Source organism: Mesitornis unicolor, unplaced genomic scaffold, assembly GCF_000695765.1.
Source record: "Mesitornis unicolor isolate BGI_N332 unplaced genomic scaffold, ASM69576v1 scaffold17334, whole genome shotgun sequence".
NCBI lineage: Eukaryota > Metazoa > Chordata > Aves > Mesitornithiformes > Mesitornithidae > Mesitornis > Mesitornis unicolor.
The window spans coordinates 16,708-38,689 of record NW_010178228.1 but is presented as its reverse complement, the minus strand read 5'-3'; the positions used below and the strand labels follow the sequence as shown (position 1 = coordinate 38,689).

The window sequence follows — 21,982 nt, the reverse complement described above, 5'->3', positions numbered from 1 at the left end:
TGTGTGGATGTGGAGGTCTGTGCTATCCTGGCAAGTTAAACGAAGGAGATGTGACGTAGTGTCAAAAGTCAGGCAATATTGGGGTCGGTCATGTTCTTTTTCTGCACTTTAGCAGTACAGCATGCAGCTTGATCACTGCATTCGCTTGAGTACAAGTAGTAAGAAAAGAAAATCCTCCTCCACCTGCAGCAATAAGCCATGTGGTTGTAGTTCACACAGACATTCTCTAAACTCAGGGGTCTTTCCAACGTGCGCTGTTCGTATCACAAGAATTCTGAGTTTGGCCAACGCAAAATTGGTCTCATTGGGCCTGTCCTTTATTGCTTTTAGCTCTTGTCTCCTCACTGTGCTTTGTCTAAAACTTTGTGAACATTACCAGTTCCTATATTAAGGAGAATACTCCCTGTCTCTGTTCAGAGTAGGTAGCGTGAGTGTATTTGCACAAGCTCTGGTATCTTCAGGCTGTAGTTCAATTGCTCATCTGCACTGTTTTTCAGATAGAGTTTCTATACCAGCAAGTTCTCTTCCTCTGGAAAACTAGATTACAAGAGAAATTATATTTTTAGCACCTTTTTACAGGCAGTTGCCAATCAACTGCCCAATAAAGAGTGGTGACTAAATCACCAGGGGAGTGCCAGAACAGAGATGTAGCCTGAATGCAGGAGTTGTGCTGCTCTCGTCCTGCAGACTGAGGTTAAACAGCTTCCTCAGCACCACCAGTACAAAACTCTTGATGCCTGTGTGGTAGTGCGGAGACTTTTACTATAATTAACTCATTTCAGAGCTGAAATAGCGTAGAGTGTCTGTCCACCAGTGCTGCAAATGCCTGGAAGTCAAGGAATTGCCTAGGGAAAGACTTGGAGCTATGCAGGAGAGTTGGTAAACCCTGCAGCTCAGTCTTTACTTATGAAGGTAATTCCCAGGATCAGTCACACGGTTTGTTCCTACGCTTAAGCTAATTCTTGAAAAATACTACTAAAAGATGTTGGTATCTCTGAAGTTTTACCATAGTTGATTTTAATTAAACAAAACTGTAAACCCCAGTTGTATGCTTTTTCAAATTCTTGCTTCCAAATTTCTTGCTCCCTGCAGTGCGTAACGCAGTAGTGGGTAGCTGGAAGTTCTTTGGTCAGCAGAAACCTTTCGTAGATTTCATTAATCCTTTTGCCCGAGGTAGAGAAGTAAGTTGGGCAGGAATTTAAATTTTTCAAGTAGAAATGACTTTCATAGGTAGCTTCGTGCCTTAATTCACACTGCTCCCTCTTTCTTTTTCTTAATTTTTAATTTGATCAGTGCAGTGAAGCTTGCAGAGGCTCTTCCCTTGCACCCGCAGGTCAGAACCAAGCAGTGGTCATATCTTGGTCTGGAGTCTGCAGCTGAGAGAGTTGTAGAGGTGTGTGTTGAGGAGAAGCATTGATAACATGGGGACTGGACTTCAAAAGCTTCATCCATTACATTATTTCTTATGTGTGATGATTTTTCAGCATGATCCCTTCTTGGCAGTGCTGGGGGAGCAGCTGTCCTCACCTGCTTCCTGCTGGGACAGATGGGACCCTTGGCATTCTCTCCCAGTCAGTTCCCTTTAGTGATTTCCGTGTGTAAAAACAAATGGTTCAGCTCTCGGGCTGGGGGAGAGGGGCAGAGCGATGATCCTCGCTGTTCACAACCACTCAGCGTTAGGATTTTTCTTCAAAACCAGTTTCATCTCCCAGTAACACTTCCTGTTTTGGCAAAAGATAAAGAGTGTGTGCAGCATAATTAATTTTTCCCTTTTATGATCTAAAATGGCCCTTCCCTCGTGTGTTTTCTGCTGGGGAAAACAACCCTGGAAATACCCCCCCCTCCATACATTGCTGAGGAAATGGGCAATTTTGATTTATGCATCTCTGGCCAAGCTACTGTGTCAGAGCAAATCTTTGTTTTGAATTACATTTTACGGATGCATATTGTTCTTAAAAACTTGTGGTAAAACTTCATGTTTGGTTTGTTGAGGGTTTTTTATCCTCCCCAAAGCTTGCCTTAAAAATAAGGGAATGCTGTGTACCGCTGTCAGTTCCTGTAGGGGACGCTGGCAGCCAAGTGTACGCCTGGGATTTGGGGGTGTGTGTGCGATGCTGTGAGCCCAGGCTGGGACGGGTCGTCAGTCCGAAAGGCTGAAACTTTGGGGTCTGCCTCCAGTAGCCGTCACCCCGACCCAGGCTGGGTACGTGAGTGCATGTGGAGGTGAGCAGCCTGGTGGTCATCTCCCTCTTTCCGGCCTGTTAACGCATGGCTGGCCTTGGGCAGCAGCACAAAAGTGAGCGAAGTTTTAGCACAGAAGTTGACAATTGCTGTTATTTGCTGAGGTCTTTGAGATCCTTATTTAATATTGTACACGTTTTAATCTTTAATTTATTGCAGTTTGTAAATACTCTTGTGCTTTACAGTTAGCATTTTGAGGTTTAATTTATTGAGTTAATCCGTTGGTACGTGTGTAGATAGGGGAATATGCCTACTTAGTAAATCACAGTCACGAGAAAAACATTTCAGAAATTGTAGCGTTCGAATAAAAAGAAATATTGAGGTTCTATTCAGATTAAGAGGGACATGGGAAGATTTACGGCTTTATTTTCCTTCCCTTAAGGCACCTTGTGGTTGACCCTGAACATTTATTAAGTAGAGATGGAGGCTGGTTCAGCGGTAGCAGAGTGAAAACGTTGGATGGTGTTTGTTTCCCTGTGGGTGGCTTCTGCATCTCTGAGCACAGCCGAGGAGCTGCCCGGGTCGCTGTGCTGCTAACGGCAGAGGTGCTGGTGTGGGAGAAGGGGTGAGGAGTTTCAGGGGCTGTGTGATGGGTGGTGGTGGCTTTTGCCTTTGAACACAGGACCAAGAAGCCGAAGGGATGGCCGCGTGCTGCCCAAATGTGGCAGTACACAATTTTGAACCATTTGGTTTAGTCTGTTCCTTCATGCACTTCAGGTGGACAATAGTTACGTGCAAATGCTACAGTAACTCACATTTATTCTTTTTTATGAAGTACAGTAAACCTCCTTTTTGATTAAATACGACTTTTCTGCTCTGTAGCTATTTATTAGTATTGAAAGCCAACTCTTGACCCAAGGAAGTGCAGTGCAAAGTGAAGTACTCGAGGCAGACAGCAAAATTGCATCATTTCTGTGTCTGACATCTCAAAAAAGGCTGGAAACGTTGAATATTGAAATATTTAAAAGCCTTTAATACTGAGTGTTCACTTAAGATGTATTAGTTATGAGGTCTGCTGCTTCTGTCCTGTAAAAAACTTGCACAGCTGACACCAAAGTAGCTGAATTGCCGATTGCATTGAACATCCCCACTGCAAAGATCCAGGCTGAGGAGCACCCCTTGAATGTCCTTTTAGTGTTGCCAAGGAGTGTGCTGGAGGTGCTGTGAGTAGTGCTGTACAGTGCAGGAGGTCGGTTTGGAAAGGGTAGAAGTGCTGCAAGATTTGAATTGATGAAAAGCGCTGCATTTGCTCTAACAGTGTGGTACAATTTTTATCACTGAGTTCTCTTTGCTGTAAATTTGTTTAAATGCCGCTGTCGCTGGAGTGTCTGTGTGGGCATGGAGCTGCATGCAAGCCTTCAGGCAGACTTTTCCCCTTAAAGACTAACATGAGGGACAGACAACTCTGTTTTTACAGATTGGAAAATTATTAGAAGCATAATGAGACTGAATAAACTGAAATGCACAAATAGGATTAATGTAGGGATGAAGAACTCTTCCCCATCTTAATCCAAAGCTGCTGTTGTGTTCAGGCATAACCTTAAAAGTGGAGTTTATCATTTTAAAGCAGCAAATTGATTCAGCCTGTTAACTTATGGTGGGGCAGCAGTTATCCCAGGAAAATGTGACATTTTGTTGTGCAACACTCAGTGCAAAAAGGCACCGTTGCTGCTGTGGTGCTCCCCTGTGGGAAGGAGCGTGGAGCGTGCGTGGGTGTGTGGGACAGGCAGAGGGCAGGTCCTGAGCTCTTGTGGCCACTCACTTGGGCCTTCACAGCCCCAGCAGGTGGCTGTGGGCTTTAGTGTCTGTGGGGTCACCTGTGTGCTTAATATAGCACGTGATGTAGCGTGGTTGTACTCCCCTTGTGTTCCTGTACACCCGGTACAGCAGCTGAAGCAGCAGCTTGCCTGGCTGGGGGGACTGCGCCTGTACGGGGGAGCCCTTGCCCAGATAACGGAACCTCTGCAGCTCATCTGCACCCCAGTCGTGAGTTACTGACAGGTAAAGGTTGCACAAGCAACGTAAAGTAAAACACAACAGCACAACCCCACCCTAAACCTGGGCTTAAGGTATTATATATGTCATATATAACATATATATATATGTGTGTGTGTGTTATATATAAGGTATATAACAACGGCTTGCACTTGCTGAACGTGAAAAATTGTTGCTTTTAACTAATGTGTGAGGGGTTTCTTTTCCATTTAGCACAGATGCGCTGAAAGCCTTGAGTAAATGCCTCACTGCAGTATCTGTGTATGTATGTATAAAACTATATATGTATATATTCTACATCAAAAAATCGTTGGTGATACTTAAAAAGCTGTTGTGTCTCCTTTTGAGTAGATGTTCCTTTAACGTCACAGATTGACTTTTAAAGGACAAATTAATGGCCGTTGACACAGCTAATACCTAAAATACCAAATAGCTTTTCCAAAAGCAGGCTGTCTTTGTTGTCTGACTACAGGCAGGGGGAATGGCTGTGAGTCAGAGTCGTTTATAGTGAATTTAAAGAACTATGCAATTTGCCACTACCAGATGAACACGCTTGCCATGGTGTAGCAAACCAGTGCACGTACTACTACAGCCAGTAACCATCGAGATACAAATACCTGCTCAGATTGCTGAGTATAGATCCATTTATTAGAAGAATTTTCATCTGTATTGCATTTGTCTTTTGGTTTTCCGAGGAAACTTAACTACTCTGTTCCATTTAAAAGCTTTAAATAAAGATCTGTTTGTGTACACCTTGGTCCTCTTTTTTTTCATGTCAATGACTTGACTGTTGGAAGTTCTGGTCCTTGGTTTTCATGCAGTTTTATGTCTGTGAGCCAGCGTGCAGGCTCTCTCCACCTTCAGCTCCTGGGCTGCTGGCGTCTCACCAATTTCTTGCTTTTGGGGGATTTGAAACTTAAGGGATCTCTAATTCTTCCTGCTGTAAGTGACAGCATCTGAACCAAGTATCAGGGGCTGGATAATTATTTATTCCTCTGACTGGTAAACAATCCTTGGGGGTTATCAGAGGGAGAAAGGGCAGACTATTCAAATGGGTATCATTAAAACATTCAAAAACCTGTACCTTGCACTGACAGCCCTCGTGTGCCAGGCAGCAGGACCCTTTCCATAGAGGCCATCTGTTTGAAAAGGCATCAAAAGATTAACTACATTCCTGCATTTTTTAAATTTACTGTATACAGGAAAAGCAAGATAGCTCCAAAGATAAGCTATTCTGGTTACTTCTGAAATGGCTTAAGATAAAGTTTTAAAAATAAACACAGGAGATGGTACTGACCGACTTTTCTTGATAAATTCTGTGTTTACTGGACAGCTTCACAGGGCCCTGAAAATGACTTGCTACTGGGAATCCACTAATCCTGTGTGCAGTGCAGCCCAGACAGGGAACAGGGGCAGTGCAGCCCTCACTGAACCCAGTCCCTGTAACTGGATCTGGGTTGCACCTTGCTGCAAGGGCCTGTTGGTGTCAGTAACAGGGCTGTGAAACACACTTAAACACTCTAAAGCCATTGCAAAGTCTATATATATATATTGGCACGTATTTACACTTAATTTTCACCGTCTTGTCTTACAATACATCTCAGTTACTGGTCTATACGAATGAGCATACGTAAAAATGTCACTCCTGAGTTCTAGCAGTGGCTTTATTAGGAGAAATCAGGATTGCGCTAATGGTTGACAGCAGAGTGCACGTTAGCTCTTGGTTCGACGAGGGACCTGAGTTTGTGTGAAAAGTCTGTGGTACAATCCTGGACTTCTTTGAACTCAGGCAAGTTGTTCAGAATGTAGTTGTGCTTTCTGCATCAAAATGTCACAGTTCTCTCCAGAAGCTGTACAGAATTTCTTTAGAGTAAAAGATTTATGTAGAAAAATATGATAGTCTACTATAATTAGAGTAAAGCATTTCATTATCAAGTCAGTATTTTACAAAATACAATAAACATGGTTGTAAATCTGAGAAATTGGTTTATAAAAACATACATTCTGTTGCATACACAATTCCTTGACTGAAAAGCCACATTTGTGCAGGAAGGTTGTGCCTTGCCATCTCACGTCATTCCTGACTGAAAATTACAAGCATGGCGGTCATTAAAACCAGGATATGTAGAGTTGGTTTTACTGCTGCTGAAGCCCGTTCGAGCTCTTGATAGAGGGGCATTTTGGGACAGGAAGCAGCTCTTGATTTGACAGAGACGTCTGAGAAAGAGAAGTCGTGTTTCAAAGCACTGAAGTTACCAGTATTGTCAGGTATTTCCACTATCTTCAGCATTGATTTGAATCCTGGGACAGTTGCCTAGGAGCAAACAAAAGACTTCTCACTTGGATTGAAACATCAAGTTCAGCTGTAAAACAATCGTTATCTAATGTGCTTATTTGCTCTTTCAACATGTGGGAAGAAGCTCAAGAACATACCATGAGAAAAGAGTAAATTTTTTGACATTCTACCAATAAGCCTAAACCCCCCAAAACTGAGACAGGAACTGTAACAAAATATTTATTTATAATGGGCGGGGGGCACCTCATGCTGTACAAGGGAGGGAATCCTGCAGTTACTCTTACGTGTAAGTCCTTGGCTGGCAGAGCCTGTGCTGCAGGGATGTTCTCTAGCAGCAGCTACTGACAGAAGCCATTGTGACCCAAGGAAGTAACTGTCACTGGTGGTGCCGTCACCCCGTGGTGGCCTGGGGCTGTGAGGATCCCAGCCACCACCCCATCACCCTTGGAGAGCTGTGGTCCAGGTGCTCATCCCAGCTGGCTCCACCATCTGTGTCAGATGAGTGCTTATCTCCAGACCTTACTTTATCAAGAAGTTTCCTTTCTGCTGACTCCTGTGTTAAGACACTATTTTCTTTTAAATCTGCTAAATACAAGCTCCTCTGTGTGCCTTGAGCAAGTTCAGCTCATTTGTCTGTAAGGCTGCAGTCTCACTCACTGTGCTCAGGAACTCAGTGCAATTAGAAGCAAGAATTTAGTAAGGCCGCACACTTACATTGATGATGTACGTCCCAGGCAAAAGGAGAAGGAAGTACTCCCCATGTTCATTTGTTCGGTAAGGGCAGACGTGAGGCCGTCCTTTGGCTTCCACAATGGCGTTGGGAATAGGATTCCCATTCTTGTCAGTGACTTGGCCCTTGACACCTGGGAAAAAGGGAGAGGAGGGGACAATCCAACCTGTAGCTGTGCGGAGCCTCCTTCCATGAGAACATCAGCCTGTTTGCTGCTGGATGCACCCAGGAACTATTTCAGTGATTCTGAGCACATCTAATAATATTAATTTAAAATTAAGTCAGCCTCTTATCTAGTACTCCCCAAGGACAGAATACTAACAACATCTGCTTATGAAGTAGTTTCCCTAAATTCCCCTACACCACCTTCCATACAGCACCAGAGCTGAGCAAAGATAAAACAGCAGCCAGACATTCTGGGCAACAAAACATGAGATAAGCAACAGATTTGTGCAAATCCTTCAACTCAGTGTAAAGTACCACAGCTGTGAAGTCAAGATCACACCTACAAAAGCCTTACAAAAATACCAAATCCAAGCAGCAAAGACCCAGGAATCACAGACAGACAGACACACAGACACAGACACACACACGTCTCTGAAATGACTACCTCAAGGCTGCTCAGGAAAGCAGACTCCCTGAGCAAGGTGTAGGATAAGATGACCCCAAGGGCCTGTCCCTTGCTCCTGCCCCAGCACATTTTAAGCCCCTTGCACTCTGTAGTAGTACCCCTCACCCCACCCCTGTAAGTCTCCCGTACCCATCCCTAGCCTGGTAGCAGTTGCTATTCAGATCCTTCCTTGAAAGCAAAGCTGCCAAGCTCACACCAGAGCTCCTCACCTGTGGGCTCCAACACTAACCCAGGATGCTGAAGAGCTCCCACTTTCCCACTGGCTCAGCCTCAGCCTTAGCTCCCTCCCCTGTCTGCACACCTACCTAGATGCACTTGCTTTATATACTCGATCAAAGCGACTTTGTTGTCTCTCCAGAACTTTTCCAGCTGCTCTGCTGGAGGATATTTACAGCATGACAGCTCCAATGTGATTTCGAAACATTGTCCCCAGACATAGTTGTAATCCTGCATTCCACCTTAAAAGTGAAAGGAAGCAAAGAGTGTTTAGCTGCAAAGAAGCACCAAGTTCACGCTAAAAGAAAAATAGGAGAGCTAAAATGTTGGTACTTGCATCACACTTGTAAAAAAAGTAAATCAGACACATTTTTTCCTTAATGCCACACTTGTATTTACTGCCTCCTGTGGAAAACCAACTTAATTAATCTAGTTACATGTAGAGTGTTGTTTTCTAAAACACAGTGATGCTTCGGGAATGATGATCATTACGGCTGAGGAAGGGCAGGTCTTTGACCTAAATTCATTCAAGCACTCCCAACTAAACAGGGCCAGGTAAACTCACAGGCTGCCACAGAGTTTCCCACTGCCAAAGCCATCCTAACAGCCTTTAGAGGCTTTGATTTCAGACGGTGAAAGCACCACACAGTGCCACGGCACACAAGACCCATGTTCTATTTGGCTACGCGTAAACAGTAGTGAAAACATTTGCTTCAGTAATTAAACATTAAAAAAAGGACGATCTATGAACAGAAGATTGGTTTTCTCTCTGAAAGGACAAGACCTTGTTGCCACATCAGCACGTGTGTGTAATGATACAGCTATGCAGGCCGTAAGAAAGGGCACAGCAGCTGCCAGCCGCAGAGACTGCCTCATTCACCTGTTAAATGCAGACTGGGAGAGTCCACAAACACCCATGTTCTGCTCAGGGAATCTCCATGAATGCGTTGGCTTCCTCACCTCCTCAGTGCTCTGCTCTGGGCAAAATCACAGCCCTTTCATCCCGAAAAATGGCAGGAGAAAGCGAGACCATTGTACCTGAAGCAGCTGAAAAAGCTATCTCTGACATTCTTACCTTCCAGCTGGTACCAGGAGTACCCGTTGGTGATGCCTTGTGGAAAGGTTTGTCTGTTGTCACACCCAGTCCCTTGGTGCATGCTGGCATGGTTGAAAGAATAGGTTTTTGCCAGATGAATAAAGACATCGTCATCTGGAGACCTGCTGTAGCCTTTCAAAGAGCCGGTAACTGCAGGATAAAGATAGCTATCACATAACTCTGGTAAAACACACTGCTTACACACAGGATAAACATCTCCCAGATAGCCAAATCAGGCAGTGAATTTTGATGGGGTTTATCAAAGTCTGCCCATCCCACCTCAAAACCTCGCAGGAATCCTTATCAATTTTGCTTTGTTGCAGCTGACGTTCCTAAACCAAATCAGCTGTGCAGAAGAGTTTGTCACTGGCTTACCTGAGTTACCATTGTCAAAGGTGTAACTGGCAACCAGGGCACCCCCGTGCAAGTTTGCTGAAAGAACAAATGTCTCATTTTTAATCCAGTTCATCACTGCGTGAGTCTCTGGCTGAATGCTGGCGCTGTTGTTTTCAAAGGCATCGGGAAAATTCCTGTTCAGATCTACTCCGTTCTTGTTGTACCTGAGAGAGAAAGAGGACATTCCCATTACTGTTTTGCCCACAGACACTCACACATCACCGGCATCCCAGTACTTGAGATCTGTGTCTTCAGGAAATGCACCAGATGACAACTGCAAACCTTCTCAAGCATTAAGAAGATGGACTTCAGTTTACTTTCTGGCAGCACTGGAAGTTTCATACGATGCAATGAAACGATTCTTCTGTTGTGTTTCAGGTGGAAACAGTGAATAACATTTCATAATATTAAAATTAATATAGAATGCACACACTTACACACACATACTTGAGCTAAAGAAACCTAAGCCAGATAAGGAGAATGTTGCCCTTCTGATTGTGTTTTTCACACCTGTACAGAAGCCCAAGGTAACTACGGGATGGCCATGTCCCTTGTGCCGCTGTTGCTCTGGCAAAAATTTGACTCAACCGCAGGGTGTATTCTCTTCTCCCTGTACCAGAAGCTCCAGCCAGTGCAAATGTTTTCTTCCTTTTTCACTCAGACAGGTCAGTACAGAGAACTGAGAGGGTATTTAGAGTCAGCTGTATTAATTTTTAAACCAGGTTAGTTAAACTATGTCTGTTTGACAGTGAGAGGATTAAATACCCCACTCTCCATAAAAGTCCCATCTATTTGCTGAGGAATAAGTTCCTTTCCTAATAAAAAGAGGGCCTACACCAGGCACCTAGGGAGCTAAACTACCTTTTCACTGGCTTCTGACGCTGCCATGGCCAGTGATCCAAGAGAACTTCTAGCTCATGTGTTGCCTTTAACTGCACATCCTAACTTTGTCCCTTTGGCATTTCTTCCCATTCTCTCACTCTCTCTTCTTCTTCCCTCTTTTAAGCTTGTTAAACTTTCCTCCCCATTTTAATCTCTGCAATAGTTACATTAAAGAACGCAGAAGGATATAATGCTAGGCTACATTTTCTTCTGCATGTTTTTTTCCCTAGCACTACTATTAGCACAGCACCTACTACAGTGAGCTCTGCTTGCATAATTCCTCCCTCTTGTAGATATGCATTCAACATGGTCTTTAAACACATTTCCAGAAGTCCATTCAACAAGCTTAGACACACCTTTTTCTCATTAAGAAAGCTTACAGAGTTCTCCAAACAAAATAGATCCCTGTGGGTGGTGTTTTCCTTCTATTTTTGTAGTACCCTAAAGGTCTAAACAGGTAATTGTGCTCCTACCTGCAATCTGGGTTTCCTGCCTAAAAGGTTAGGTCATTACACCATCCTGACTGATTTTCTCTAGCCACATCACACGTAAACACTGGTCTGACTCAGTCTTCCAAAATCTCTATGCCGTAACAGTGCATCTTCAGAACGGCACAGGCCAAAATTAGCCCTAGCACATCCTCTAGGCTATCCACTCCATCAAAGATGATTCAGCCTCTTGGCTATCTCCCATTACTACTCCCCACCCATTTCCTCTACCGACTCCCACCTTCCTAAGCCACCCTTACCTTCCTCGTGTGTAATAACAATCGGGCACTTTGGTAGCTTCAAATCCATCGGGATTCATTGTTGGCATGATGTGAATCCGGGTGTTATTGAGTAACTGGGTAATAACTGGGTCACGTCCATAGCTGGTCACTAGGAAGTCTATCAAATGGAGCAGGATTTCTCTCCCAACAGTCTGTATAAAGAAGCATAAATTTTATTTTAGGTTTGCTGTGGAAGGAGAACAAAAAAGACCCCACCACCTTGCACTTACAGGTTTTTCTTACTGCATTACACAAACATACAAGAACATTCTGGTCAACACTGCTTTGTTTTATGCTCTCCCCTAAAATTATTTCAGGTAATTGAATAGATGAAAGGAGTCACTGGAGGGTTTCCACAAGGGTTTTAAACACAGATCAATCAGAGCTTTTTCTGTAACTGGAAACTGTGTCAGCTGTGCTGCTTAAACCCTGCATGGATAAGGCTGTGCCTTATCCAAAACTAAAACTGCCCAGGCTGCCTGTTCAATACACATGGGGCTGGAAAGGCACCGCTGTGTTATCTCAGCTGCTCTGAGGGTCAGCTCCGCTGTGGTGCATGAGGGACCCAGGCCCTGCAAGTAAGTGTCAATGCTGGGCATCGCCATGTGGCAATGATGGGTCAGGGGAGAGGAAGGAGGCAACTTCCATGTTTCCCAGGGTGCTACAAAGCGGGATTTTTAGTTGTTGGTCCCCATTTATTTGAAGTCAACTTTAACATGGGATCAAGAGAGGCCCCATAGACACTTCTGCTATAGTCCCTGTTATGTTGTTTTATTTTAAAGTCATGAACACAGGCATTGGGGAAACTAAAGAGGTATATATAAATCTTTAGAGAGATGGAAGGTCATTTGGATGCACTTTAGATCAGGAAAAGGCAGTGGCGGAGAAAAAGCAAACTACATATTTTTGTCCATTTAAGTTTGCACAGGTCATGAAAGCAGGCAGGACACCTCCCTTTGATCCACTCCATCAGACAGTGGCAAATTCTAGTTGCAGTTAGCAAAGAGCAATCCTATTCCACCCCAGAAACCACCAATATGGTACTTTCCTCTCCACAGCACTGTGACCCATGCCTCAAGGGTGCTGCAGGGTTCCTAAGCCCTGGCTGGGATGGGAACAAATCAAGACTTGCAACCAGATGTGCTCTGGAGATAACTTATCTCTACTTTATCTCCAAGAATAAAGCCTGGTAAATCACTGCAGGCTCTAATTCAGAGCTGAAGCATTTCAGTATCTTTTAGAACGAGTCTTGCATCACTAAAGTGGAAATAGTGCACTAAATTGTTTTTTTATCTGAAGTGAGGAGCATGGAGTGGCATTACTGGAGGAACCTGGTGTCGTAGACAGACATCATCTTTGCTTTCAGACTGGTACAGGCTAAGGCAAATGGTAGGTGAAATCAGGCAGAGGAAAACGAATGTTTCTTCACAGCTATTTGCTGCACTAAGATCTTGTTAAATTTTCACGTCGGTGCATTTTAAGTGGCAGATCCTGCTCTGGGTGTTACAGGAACACAGACACCGTCCGGCAGGAGCTGGGTTGGGATGGGGCAGGGAGGGCTGTGTGTAACTGCTCCTCAGGCTGGGAGCAAACCAGGCCTTGCCAGTTGGCTAGAAATTGCTGTTTATCACAAACAGACAAACAAAGTGGTGCCAAACCTGACTCCACTGAGCTGCAGATCACACATTTTAAGTGTCAAACTTAAAGGCAGCCGTGGTCTCCAGGCTGGTACTTGAGCAATTCTGTTTGTACAGAGGAAAAAGAAGGATCTCTTCCCACCCTGCCCGCAGAGCAGGTTTATTCCCAAGTTTTCTAACTCTTGCCTGGTGGTCTCCTCAAACATACTCAAATTTACTATCCCAATAATTAAGAGGTTCTTTTTCTAGCTGATACAGCAAATGGGCCTTGACAAGGGAGAAAGGTACCTAATTTCTTCCAGTGCCAGTAGCTTCCAAAGCGGCACCTGAGTACATGAAAGCAGACTGCTCTGCTGGCTTGAGGAGAAATGTACTCTGTGAAATTTAAGCAGGGACGCAACAGAACCTGTCTTGTACAAGCAGCTCAGTTGCAGCTCTGGGTGATAGACATCTTGGGAAGCACAGACTGGGGGGGAAGAAAGGAGGGGAGAGACGTCAGCCAAATCATGGCCCTGGGCATGAGAGATAAAGCTAGCAGCCACAGGAGCAACAAGAACAGCCCTACCACAGAGACAGGTAACTACAGACAAGACTGGACGGCTCTCTGGAGGAACTGGAAAGTGCCTCTGCTTGTACCATGCTTCTCTTCAGTGCCTGATGAAAAGACATCCAGGAACGAAAGGGTAAAGAAGCAGGAACAGGAATGGGGGAAAAGCAACGGGAGAAGGTGGTGGAAAAGGACAGTGTTTATAAAGAATGGAAGTTGACCACTTTTTCATAGACTACATTCTTTGCACTTAAGAGTTTAAACCAGACTTACTTACATATACAGTATTTTAAAAACTAACCCTATTTTATAGGATCTCATATAGCTATTGCTGTACCCGAGTACTTAGTACATTAAATAATTCAGCTAATCTCTGTCACAGAGAGCTGGTGCTTCGATCATTCTCCAGTGGGGGAAGAGTGTATTTAGTACCACTTTGTTTTAGAGGGGTGGGTCTCTTTTGGTCCAGAGGACCCTACATTTTAGTTTCTGGTAAAATAAAGCTCAAGTTTTGATTAAGGCCTTGGAAGGCATCTCCTACCCAGTCAAGCTTTACCCTGATTATGGAGAAGTCAGCTGTACCCATGGAGAAAAGTTATGAAACATTAAATTTTTACTTTAGAGCTTTAAATCTAGACACAGTGGAGGGAGGTTACAGTAAAGTCAAGGACAGACAGCTTAACCTGCCTCTAGTCTAATACTAAGAAGTAGAGAGCAGGGGACAGCCTTTACGTGGTTTGATAAGACATGAATATTTGGTTTTAATTGCAGTATCCCAAGGGCATATCCCAAGGTGCATTGCTTTGCTGTAGCTCAGATGAGGGCTGACCCAAAAGCCAAGGAGAACCCCTTCTCCCCTTTCCATGGACAGAGTTAGACGTTAGATTTCTCTGTGCACCTTCAGCTGTGAGGTTCCTTGTGTGCCCCAAAGGGAGAGAGCAGGAAAGGCTTTCTGTGATCCTCAGGAGAAGTCCTGAGCGGAGCAGCATGTGTCAGGGTATGGACTCACGCTGCAGAAGAGGGTGTGCCTGGTGTCTCTGTAGCCATACCCTCTAAACTTGCTGACTGTCACTTCTGGCATGGCTGGGGTCAGCTCCTGGCTCAGCTACCGAAGGGTTACTCAAGCGGCCCTGCTGGCAGCCAGCTGAAAGGTTTACCTTAGCCACACCTGCACCTGCACCATAACACTTCACTGCAGCGGCCCTGCTTTTAAAACGTTTTTGTTACCACATGATGGAGACCAGGGGAGCATGGGCGGAGAGACTCTGCCCGTTTTTATGATTAAAATTCTTTTCTTAAACGTGGCCTGGCTTTTAAAGTCGAACTATGTTGAAAGAAAGATCCAAACCATCAGGTAGGACCTGTTTTAGAGCGGCATGGTTTTGCCAGCCTCCTTGCTCCAGCCCTGGCTGCTCTGCAGACCGAGCACAGCAAACCAGGCACAACCCCGCCTAAGGAAGCGGAGTTACAGCAGAGAAACCAATAGTCCACCCTGGCCTGCCTCTTAAAAAAGAGCATCTTGCATCTAATGTGTGGCATTTAAGACTTGTGCGGCACTAACTATTAATCATGGCTGTGACACTCCCCACTGTGTTTGTCCTCCTTCACTGAAATATACCAGTGTTAAAGCTGCTGTTTGTGCAAATACAGTTTGGCAAATATCCATCTATTTCTACAGCAGCAATTGCTATGGAAATATGAGAACTACCACGTGTATGACAGGGAATTGCAGTTCCTTGCTTTATCACCAAAGGAAATGGCAACATAAAGCCTGCTTTTGAACTAGGAACTGGCAGAAGATGTTACTACGTGGACAAATCCCAGCGGCTTCAGGCTTCACCTGGCTGAGAAATGGATCACTTTTTCCTTTCCTACTCAAGAGTGGGAGTAAAGATAAGGAGAAAGGTAACTGGGGTGAGGCAGCAGCCCTACTTGTGTTGAAAGAGATCTCAGCAACATCCAGCTTTTTTAAAGTCTGAGGTTAGGAAATATATTTGGTTGCTTTGAATTTTGAAATCTCCAGTGCCTTTGACCTTCTTTACATCACATCAGCCGATACTGAAGCCAGGTGGAAGACAGTTCACTATACAAGAAATATTTCTTTTTTTTTCTCTGTTCTCTTTTCCCGAGTAGGTATTTGTTTCCCTACCACATCTCTTCCATACTACATTGCACAGTATGAAGGACATTAAAAAATTCCCTATAGCAGATTATGTAGTATTTTGCCTAACTGGGTGATAAAAAAATTTGCCTTTTTTGTAATGGTATTTTCATATTGTAAATGCAGCTTCCATTCATTTGTTGGAAGTGAGAGTGAGAAATCCTACACAAACCCTGCTGTTTGGGTTTTTTAAGCCCCAGTTATATTGATCACAAATAAAACAACCAGTTCCCAGTCACACAAGCCCTAATAAGTTACTGTATCACAGGAAACCCTTCTGTGGATATGACTATTGCTATGACATGGGAAATAGGGTCTAGTTTCTTTAATTTAAATCACAAGCTAAGCCAGCAAAATAAATGCATCCTTTCATGTAGACTAGCTCAGGCCTATCAGAACAGACTCAGTTTCACATAATGAAAGAGGCAAAATATTATCACACTAAGAAAAGAAAGTGGTCAGAAGTGGATGATTTAAGAGAAAAGGGTTGTTACCAGCATTATCATTCTGGGTAAGAGTTTATTTGTGATGGCCCAGTCACACTGTAGCTGCAGAAAGTTAAGGAAGATATATACTTAATACATTACAAAGAACAAGCAGAAATGCACAGGTAGTTTACAATTTGTTCAGAAGTGCATTTCCTTAAATTTTTCCTACTGTGATATGCATGGTTCAGGAACAGCCTTCTAATTACATCCTGTGGTTCAGTTGTGTAGACTGGACTCAAGTCACCTGTACAGCTGTCCCGAAGAGGCTATTTCTGCTCCATTTATGACTTCGGAGTGTCTGGGGGTTTGGTTGTGGTCAATGTCAAGTGGAACAAGTTATTTCCCACAGGGGAACATGTGAGGGTACACACTGAGTGAGAAAAGAGCTTTCTGTAAGAGTACAAGCCTGGGACAAGAGAGGCTGCTGCCCAGTTCCGAATGAGAGCTGGCCCAGAACAGCAGACAACCTCTCCCTTATCTTCCTCTAATTATCGGTTGTAATCTGGCTTGGTTAAACAAAAAAGTACTCCTAAATATGGTGTTCAGCTTCATACAGGCACACAAAGAAAGGGAAAAGTCTTTTTTGATGCACCTCTGGGGACCTGGGGCAAAAGTTCACTGTGTTTGGCAACAGTGATCACAAAGTAAAATCATTTAAGCCTTGGCTGGTCATGTCATACAGTATTAAAAAGAATTGACCTACTTAAAAAAATAAATATTTCCAGCTCTGAAAAAATACTCTCTTCCTAGTGTTGTGTACTCACATTATTTTATTAGAACTTCCCTGCTGGGCAGCTTTCCAAATAACCTAGGTTTTCTTCCAGCAGCATGTGTGAACAGCCTGCACACACGTCATTCAGGCTCCCCCTAACTTTCAGGTTTTAGGAGCAGCTGGCCAGCTGAGCCAAAAAAGAAAGATGTCATTGTGTGACCATGACAGGTTAGAAGGGCAGCATCACCAAACAACACTTGAGAACAGAGCTCTTCTCAATTCGTACCATTTATAGAAAGCTTCACTGAAGCACAACACACTTAACTATATCAGTGAAGCCCTAATCCTGCAATTTTAAGTTATGAAAGACTGTGACACACAAGTTGAAGCTTGTCATACAGTTAGTGCAAAACATATCTGCTGAATATATATTATAGGGGTAGCTGAATCTCCCCCCAGTGACTAGACCAGCAGAATCTTAGATTATGGGAAAAAAATATTTGGAGTTCTTCAATGCTTCTTTATATGAGGAATTCATTTCCTGCCATCTGAAATACATTTATGGTCAGATAGGAAACACAAACACCAACTGTGCATTATAGCCATACACACAAAAAAAACCCATAAGGCAAATGAGGGCCTGAAAAGGAGGAATAACTCTATTTCCAGAATCTTCCCCAGGTGCATGCTTGGTCTAATGAACAAGCTAGAATGTAGCATGGCACTTGGTGCTAGATGGTGCCTAGGCAGCTCAAGGGTCAACCTTGCTCAGACAGACTCAGAGTATCAGTGCCAGATACTTTAAAATAAAATAAATTTTTTAAAAAGTCTTGCCTTATTTCCTCACAAAGTCAATATAAAAATTTAGACCCTAGGCAGTGATCCAGGTTGACTGCTCTCCAGCAGTTCCTGACCCCATGTCTCCATAGTCAAAGTTCCCCGTGCATATCCAGCTGGGCAGAGACAGGGGCAGGAGAGCTTCATTGTGGAGGTTTCAATAGAAAGGGTGGTCCAGTAAAATTGCATTTCAGAGCCAGGTCATTCTGGATGAGGTCATATCCTGCCCTCCATCTCCTTCCCACCAAAGTTGAGTCATCTGAAGCCATAGGTTTGTAATTCCCTTTAGCAGTCTTCAGGGACCGTCATATAGAGCCCTGGTTCCTAGACATCCTGCACAACCGGGTTTTAGGAGTTGCAAACCCTATCTTGGGCATCCAGTAACACATGGACCCATTGGAAACCATGAATCAGCTTCCTCCCACACAGAGAGAAATTCCAAAGGAGTCAGGCTCCCAGCAGCACCTCAAAAATAACCACTGCCAAACAGGGTGAAATGAGTCTAACTTGGGCAAATGTCTTGGCACACAATATCACAGGGGCCTGTAGGTGTGCAAGTGCTCACACACAGTAATAGTAATAGCCTGTGATATGTTATGCTTTTCACAGGATATATTTTCTACTAGATCTATTTTTCTTAGTTTAGAGAATTCACAGTCTAGCGCATACATATACATATATATATATATATATATACACACATACACACACACATATATATATCCATATCCATTTCTGTTGAATTATCTACCCTTCACATTGAAGACTGCATAGAAATATATTGTGTAGTTTAAACTTATCTTGAACATGACTAATATAAGCAGGAAAAGCTAAATAATAAGGAAAACAGAAAGCAAGATAAGATCATAGAGAAGACTGAAGCTTTGAGTCTTTCTGTTCCAGATTCATGTACTGCACCAGGAAGGCTCACGATCACCATTTTCTCCTTCATCATTAAGTGGGCATTCATCCCAGAGCAAGTTAACCCTGAAATTGCTTTTTGCTTTGTACTCTGTGTTATCTCAGGTGAATCTAGGTATTCCTAGCTTAAGAGAAATTTTCTTCCTAAAGTAAATCATTTGGTGCTTCACAGCAATTATTACTCCATCTCAGGACGTATTTGAAGAGTTCTGTCAGTCACACTTCATGCCTAGGCAATAACAACGTACCAGCAAACTACTGAATCTGACTCATTGGCAGGAAAGTTAAAGCCTCTGGGTTTATTCACCTGGATAAGACAAAGCTTTCCAAGACAGGTCTTAGGTGTAGGAGTCTTCACGCTGATGTAAGGTCTCCTAAAGCCCTTCCACCGAAACAAGGGAACTTTATTCTTGAAATTCCTCAACAAATACACACATATGAGATCCTCTTTGAGGTATGACATACCTCAGTAATAAGTAGCACAAGCCTGAGAGAAGTTCACTCTAAACCGCTGGTAAGTGTATTTGGTATAAATGACATTGCAAAAGTTGAAACGTACCTCATCCCCATGCATATTAGCAACATACTTGAACTCTGGAATGCCAATCTTATGATGGGTTGGAAACCTTCCCAGAACAAGAACCCACAGGTCTCTACCTTTAAGAGGGGAAGGGGAAAAGACATTTTTAAACAAGTGCAAAAAATCATACAAAACTTCGAGAACAACAAAAAAAAAGAATAAAAAGAGTTGGTCATTAAGACCACGATACAAATACTCATATTTCCTTGTTGCCCAGTCAGTCCTGTATGGAGCTCATCAAAGTAGACTGTGGGGTTATTTTAGTCTATAAGTACTTGTTAAATTAGTTATAGGAAGAAATATGTTTTGCCTTCTGACCAGAAGTGTGTAGTGAACCCTGCAATTTCAAAAGCATTTAGTCAGTGCTAGAAAAGAGTTTGTTGGTTTCTTTTTTGTAATAAACATTCTTCAAATCAAGTTTAGCAAGCAAGATCTCGTCAAGCAAAGTCACCAAGAAACTAAAGAGTATTTAAAATAAGACGTTCTTCCCCCAGAAAAAAGATTAGATCATAAGGGTTTTCTGAAGTTTTAATTATCACAAAGAAATAACTTTTTTTTTAATACTAAAAATCATACAGAAAATCTAAACACATTTATGAGTTACTGCTCAGAGGAGACTCTGGGGAGAGTTATATTGGAGACATATTAATAAAAAAAAGCAGGGAAAGAATTAATAGCTACAGAAAGAGCGTTAGTTAGGACCACTAAAGCTGCACAGGAAGCTGAACTTTAAGCAACAAGCTAAACAAACAAACATATATTTTGGAAGTTCTCATTTAAAGGGTGGGAGGGGCATTTATTATTATTATTATTTTTAGTGATACTGTGGCATTTCAAATCTTATCTGCAAAACTGTATTTCCCACTAGCCTGCTCAATGAGGTAGAAAGCTCTTGTTTCCATAGCTGGTAGCAATGAAACTGGACCAGTTCCTTGCTAAGAGCAGTCACAGCCTATGGATTGCTGACGTCCAGTTCTTGCCTGCTCCCTGTCCCCAGCTTTCACCCAGAGCTTAACAGGTTGAATCAGAGTCTCAGGCTTAGGATCAAGAAGCAACAAGACAGCACTGAGAGCAGACAGATTCAACAAGGAGTGGTCTCAGGATCACCTAATTTTACACAGTCAATCTAGAAGACATTGGTGTTCAACCCTTATATCCACATGTTACAACAAAGCTATGAGATGCTGCTACTGACTCTTTCATTGAAGGACTATGTGAGCAAGCAATCCATACTTTTAAATGTAAGTTCACAGTAAGTGCTTTGGTGAATAGGTGAGTTATTTGGCTTTGTTGTATGCAGAGCCACCATTTCATTAAAAACCAAAACAAGTTTGACTTTTCCTAAGTCTAGAAAAGTTACAGAGAAGCACATCCTTCTTCAAGAAGTAAGGATAAAGAATCTCTAATTCCCACCACCCTAGCCCTCCTCCCCCTCCAAAATCTCCAGCTGTCCCTTCCAATCTCAATGATCCTGCAATTCTGTGAAAATAGAGGACAAGTCTTGCTGCAGTAGTGTATGTCTGGAACTGGAAAAAAAAAACCCCAGTCATGACAAAAACATGCTACTTTTATTCACAATCAAGCATGGACAACAATCTCAGCTTAATTTCCATCTCTGCAATGTGTCAGCCTCTCCATGGTTGTATCCAGGGGCAGCCTATAATGAAGTACCAAGGAAGTCTTTCCAGAGTGCTCCCATGATTCTTTGTCCTTAGAAGTCCCTCTAAGCCATTCTGCCCAGCTCTCCTTCCCTTTTCTGGAAGGAAATCTCAGTAATCCCTCCTTGGTGCCCAACTTGTCTATTGTTACATGAACTGCTGCACCAAGAGGATCAAACCTGCGTACAGTTGCAATTACAGCTTTTCCACCACGGCCCAAACTCAAGGTGACTCCTGTGAACCTACAATGTGCAGCTTCCCTAGCTAGGGGTTCATCAGACTGAGTTGCAGTGCCAAAGAGCATATCCAACGTCTAAAAGACAGTGGTAAAAATATGAGATAAGACAGCAAAGGACCTATATTGGACACCTGATGGTGTCCCAGCTCTCTCCTAGATGGAGGTGGATACAGCTAAACTGTAAAGCATGGTTTCCTACAGAGGAGACATATACCTTCTATAAGGTTATAAATATATTCAGCCCTGGGACTGCCTGTTATCAGTGTGTGTACCAAGCACATAGACAAGGCTTCAAAATATCTTAGAGCCAATGGGTTCAGTGAATTAAGTGTAAAAAGTCCTCACAGGGCAAGTGAAATAAGTGCCAATTAAAAGCATGAATTTCCTCAGATCCTCAACGATTCTCTACACAAGCACAAAACAGTGACCTAGAAGGTGAGACAGCTTCGTGTAGGATCAGGGCATTAAACCAATCAATATATTGAATACATTTATGTTATCTTTATGTACATAATTATTATCCAATATATAAAATACCCAATCAATCACAGCAGCCAAAAAACACTGCCGTCCTTAGAACATAAAGTATTTATCTCACAAATAACCAGACAGTAACATTAGTCCCTGGCTTTATTTGAATGGAAGCAGATGAGAAGGGCTATTTCAAATCCAACTGCTGGCAATGACAACACCCACATCCGTTGTGTACAGACTTTTTGGAGCACCTTGTGAGCCCATGTAGCACAGTGCCATATACTTTAGCCACTTCCCCATAGCAGCACTAGCACTGATTCAGTACACTATATATACACTGAAGTAGCAAGAGTCCAAGTACAGCTAAAATGCTATAGTTATTTCTGTCATTTAAGACTTTCTACAAATAATATTGTATTCTGATTTCAAATTTTAAAAAAAATATTTCCAGTGCCCCGCTATCAACTGTGCTCATTC

General features: G+C 43.1%; 1 protein-coding gene across 1 annotated transcript in view; it reads right to left on the bottom strand.

Annotated features, from left to right (window-relative positions):
- Positions 1-6,310: 6,310 nt before the first annotated feature.
- The window catches only part of CPM (carboxypeptidase M), a 32,290-nt gene continuing 16,618 nt past the window's right edge, over positions 6,311-21,982 (bottom strand). The window contains exons 2-8 of the mRNA XM_010182383.1: positions 19,115-19,212; positions 11,232-11,404; positions 9,581-9,765; positions 9,185-9,355; positions 8,199-8,351; positions 7,247-7,395; positions 6,311-6,550 (exon numbers count right to left, since the gene is read on the bottom strand). Coding sequence (XP_010180685.1) covers positions 6,311-6,550; positions 7,247-7,395; positions 8,199-8,351; positions 9,185-9,355; positions 9,581-9,765; positions 11,232-11,404; positions 19,115-19,129 — 1,086 coding nt within the window. The 5' untranslated portion in view covers positions 19,130-19,212. The remainder of the gene's footprint in view (positions 6,551-7,246; positions 7,396-8,198; positions 8,352-9,184; positions 9,356-9,580; positions 9,766-11,231; positions 11,405-19,114; positions 19,213-21,982) is intronic.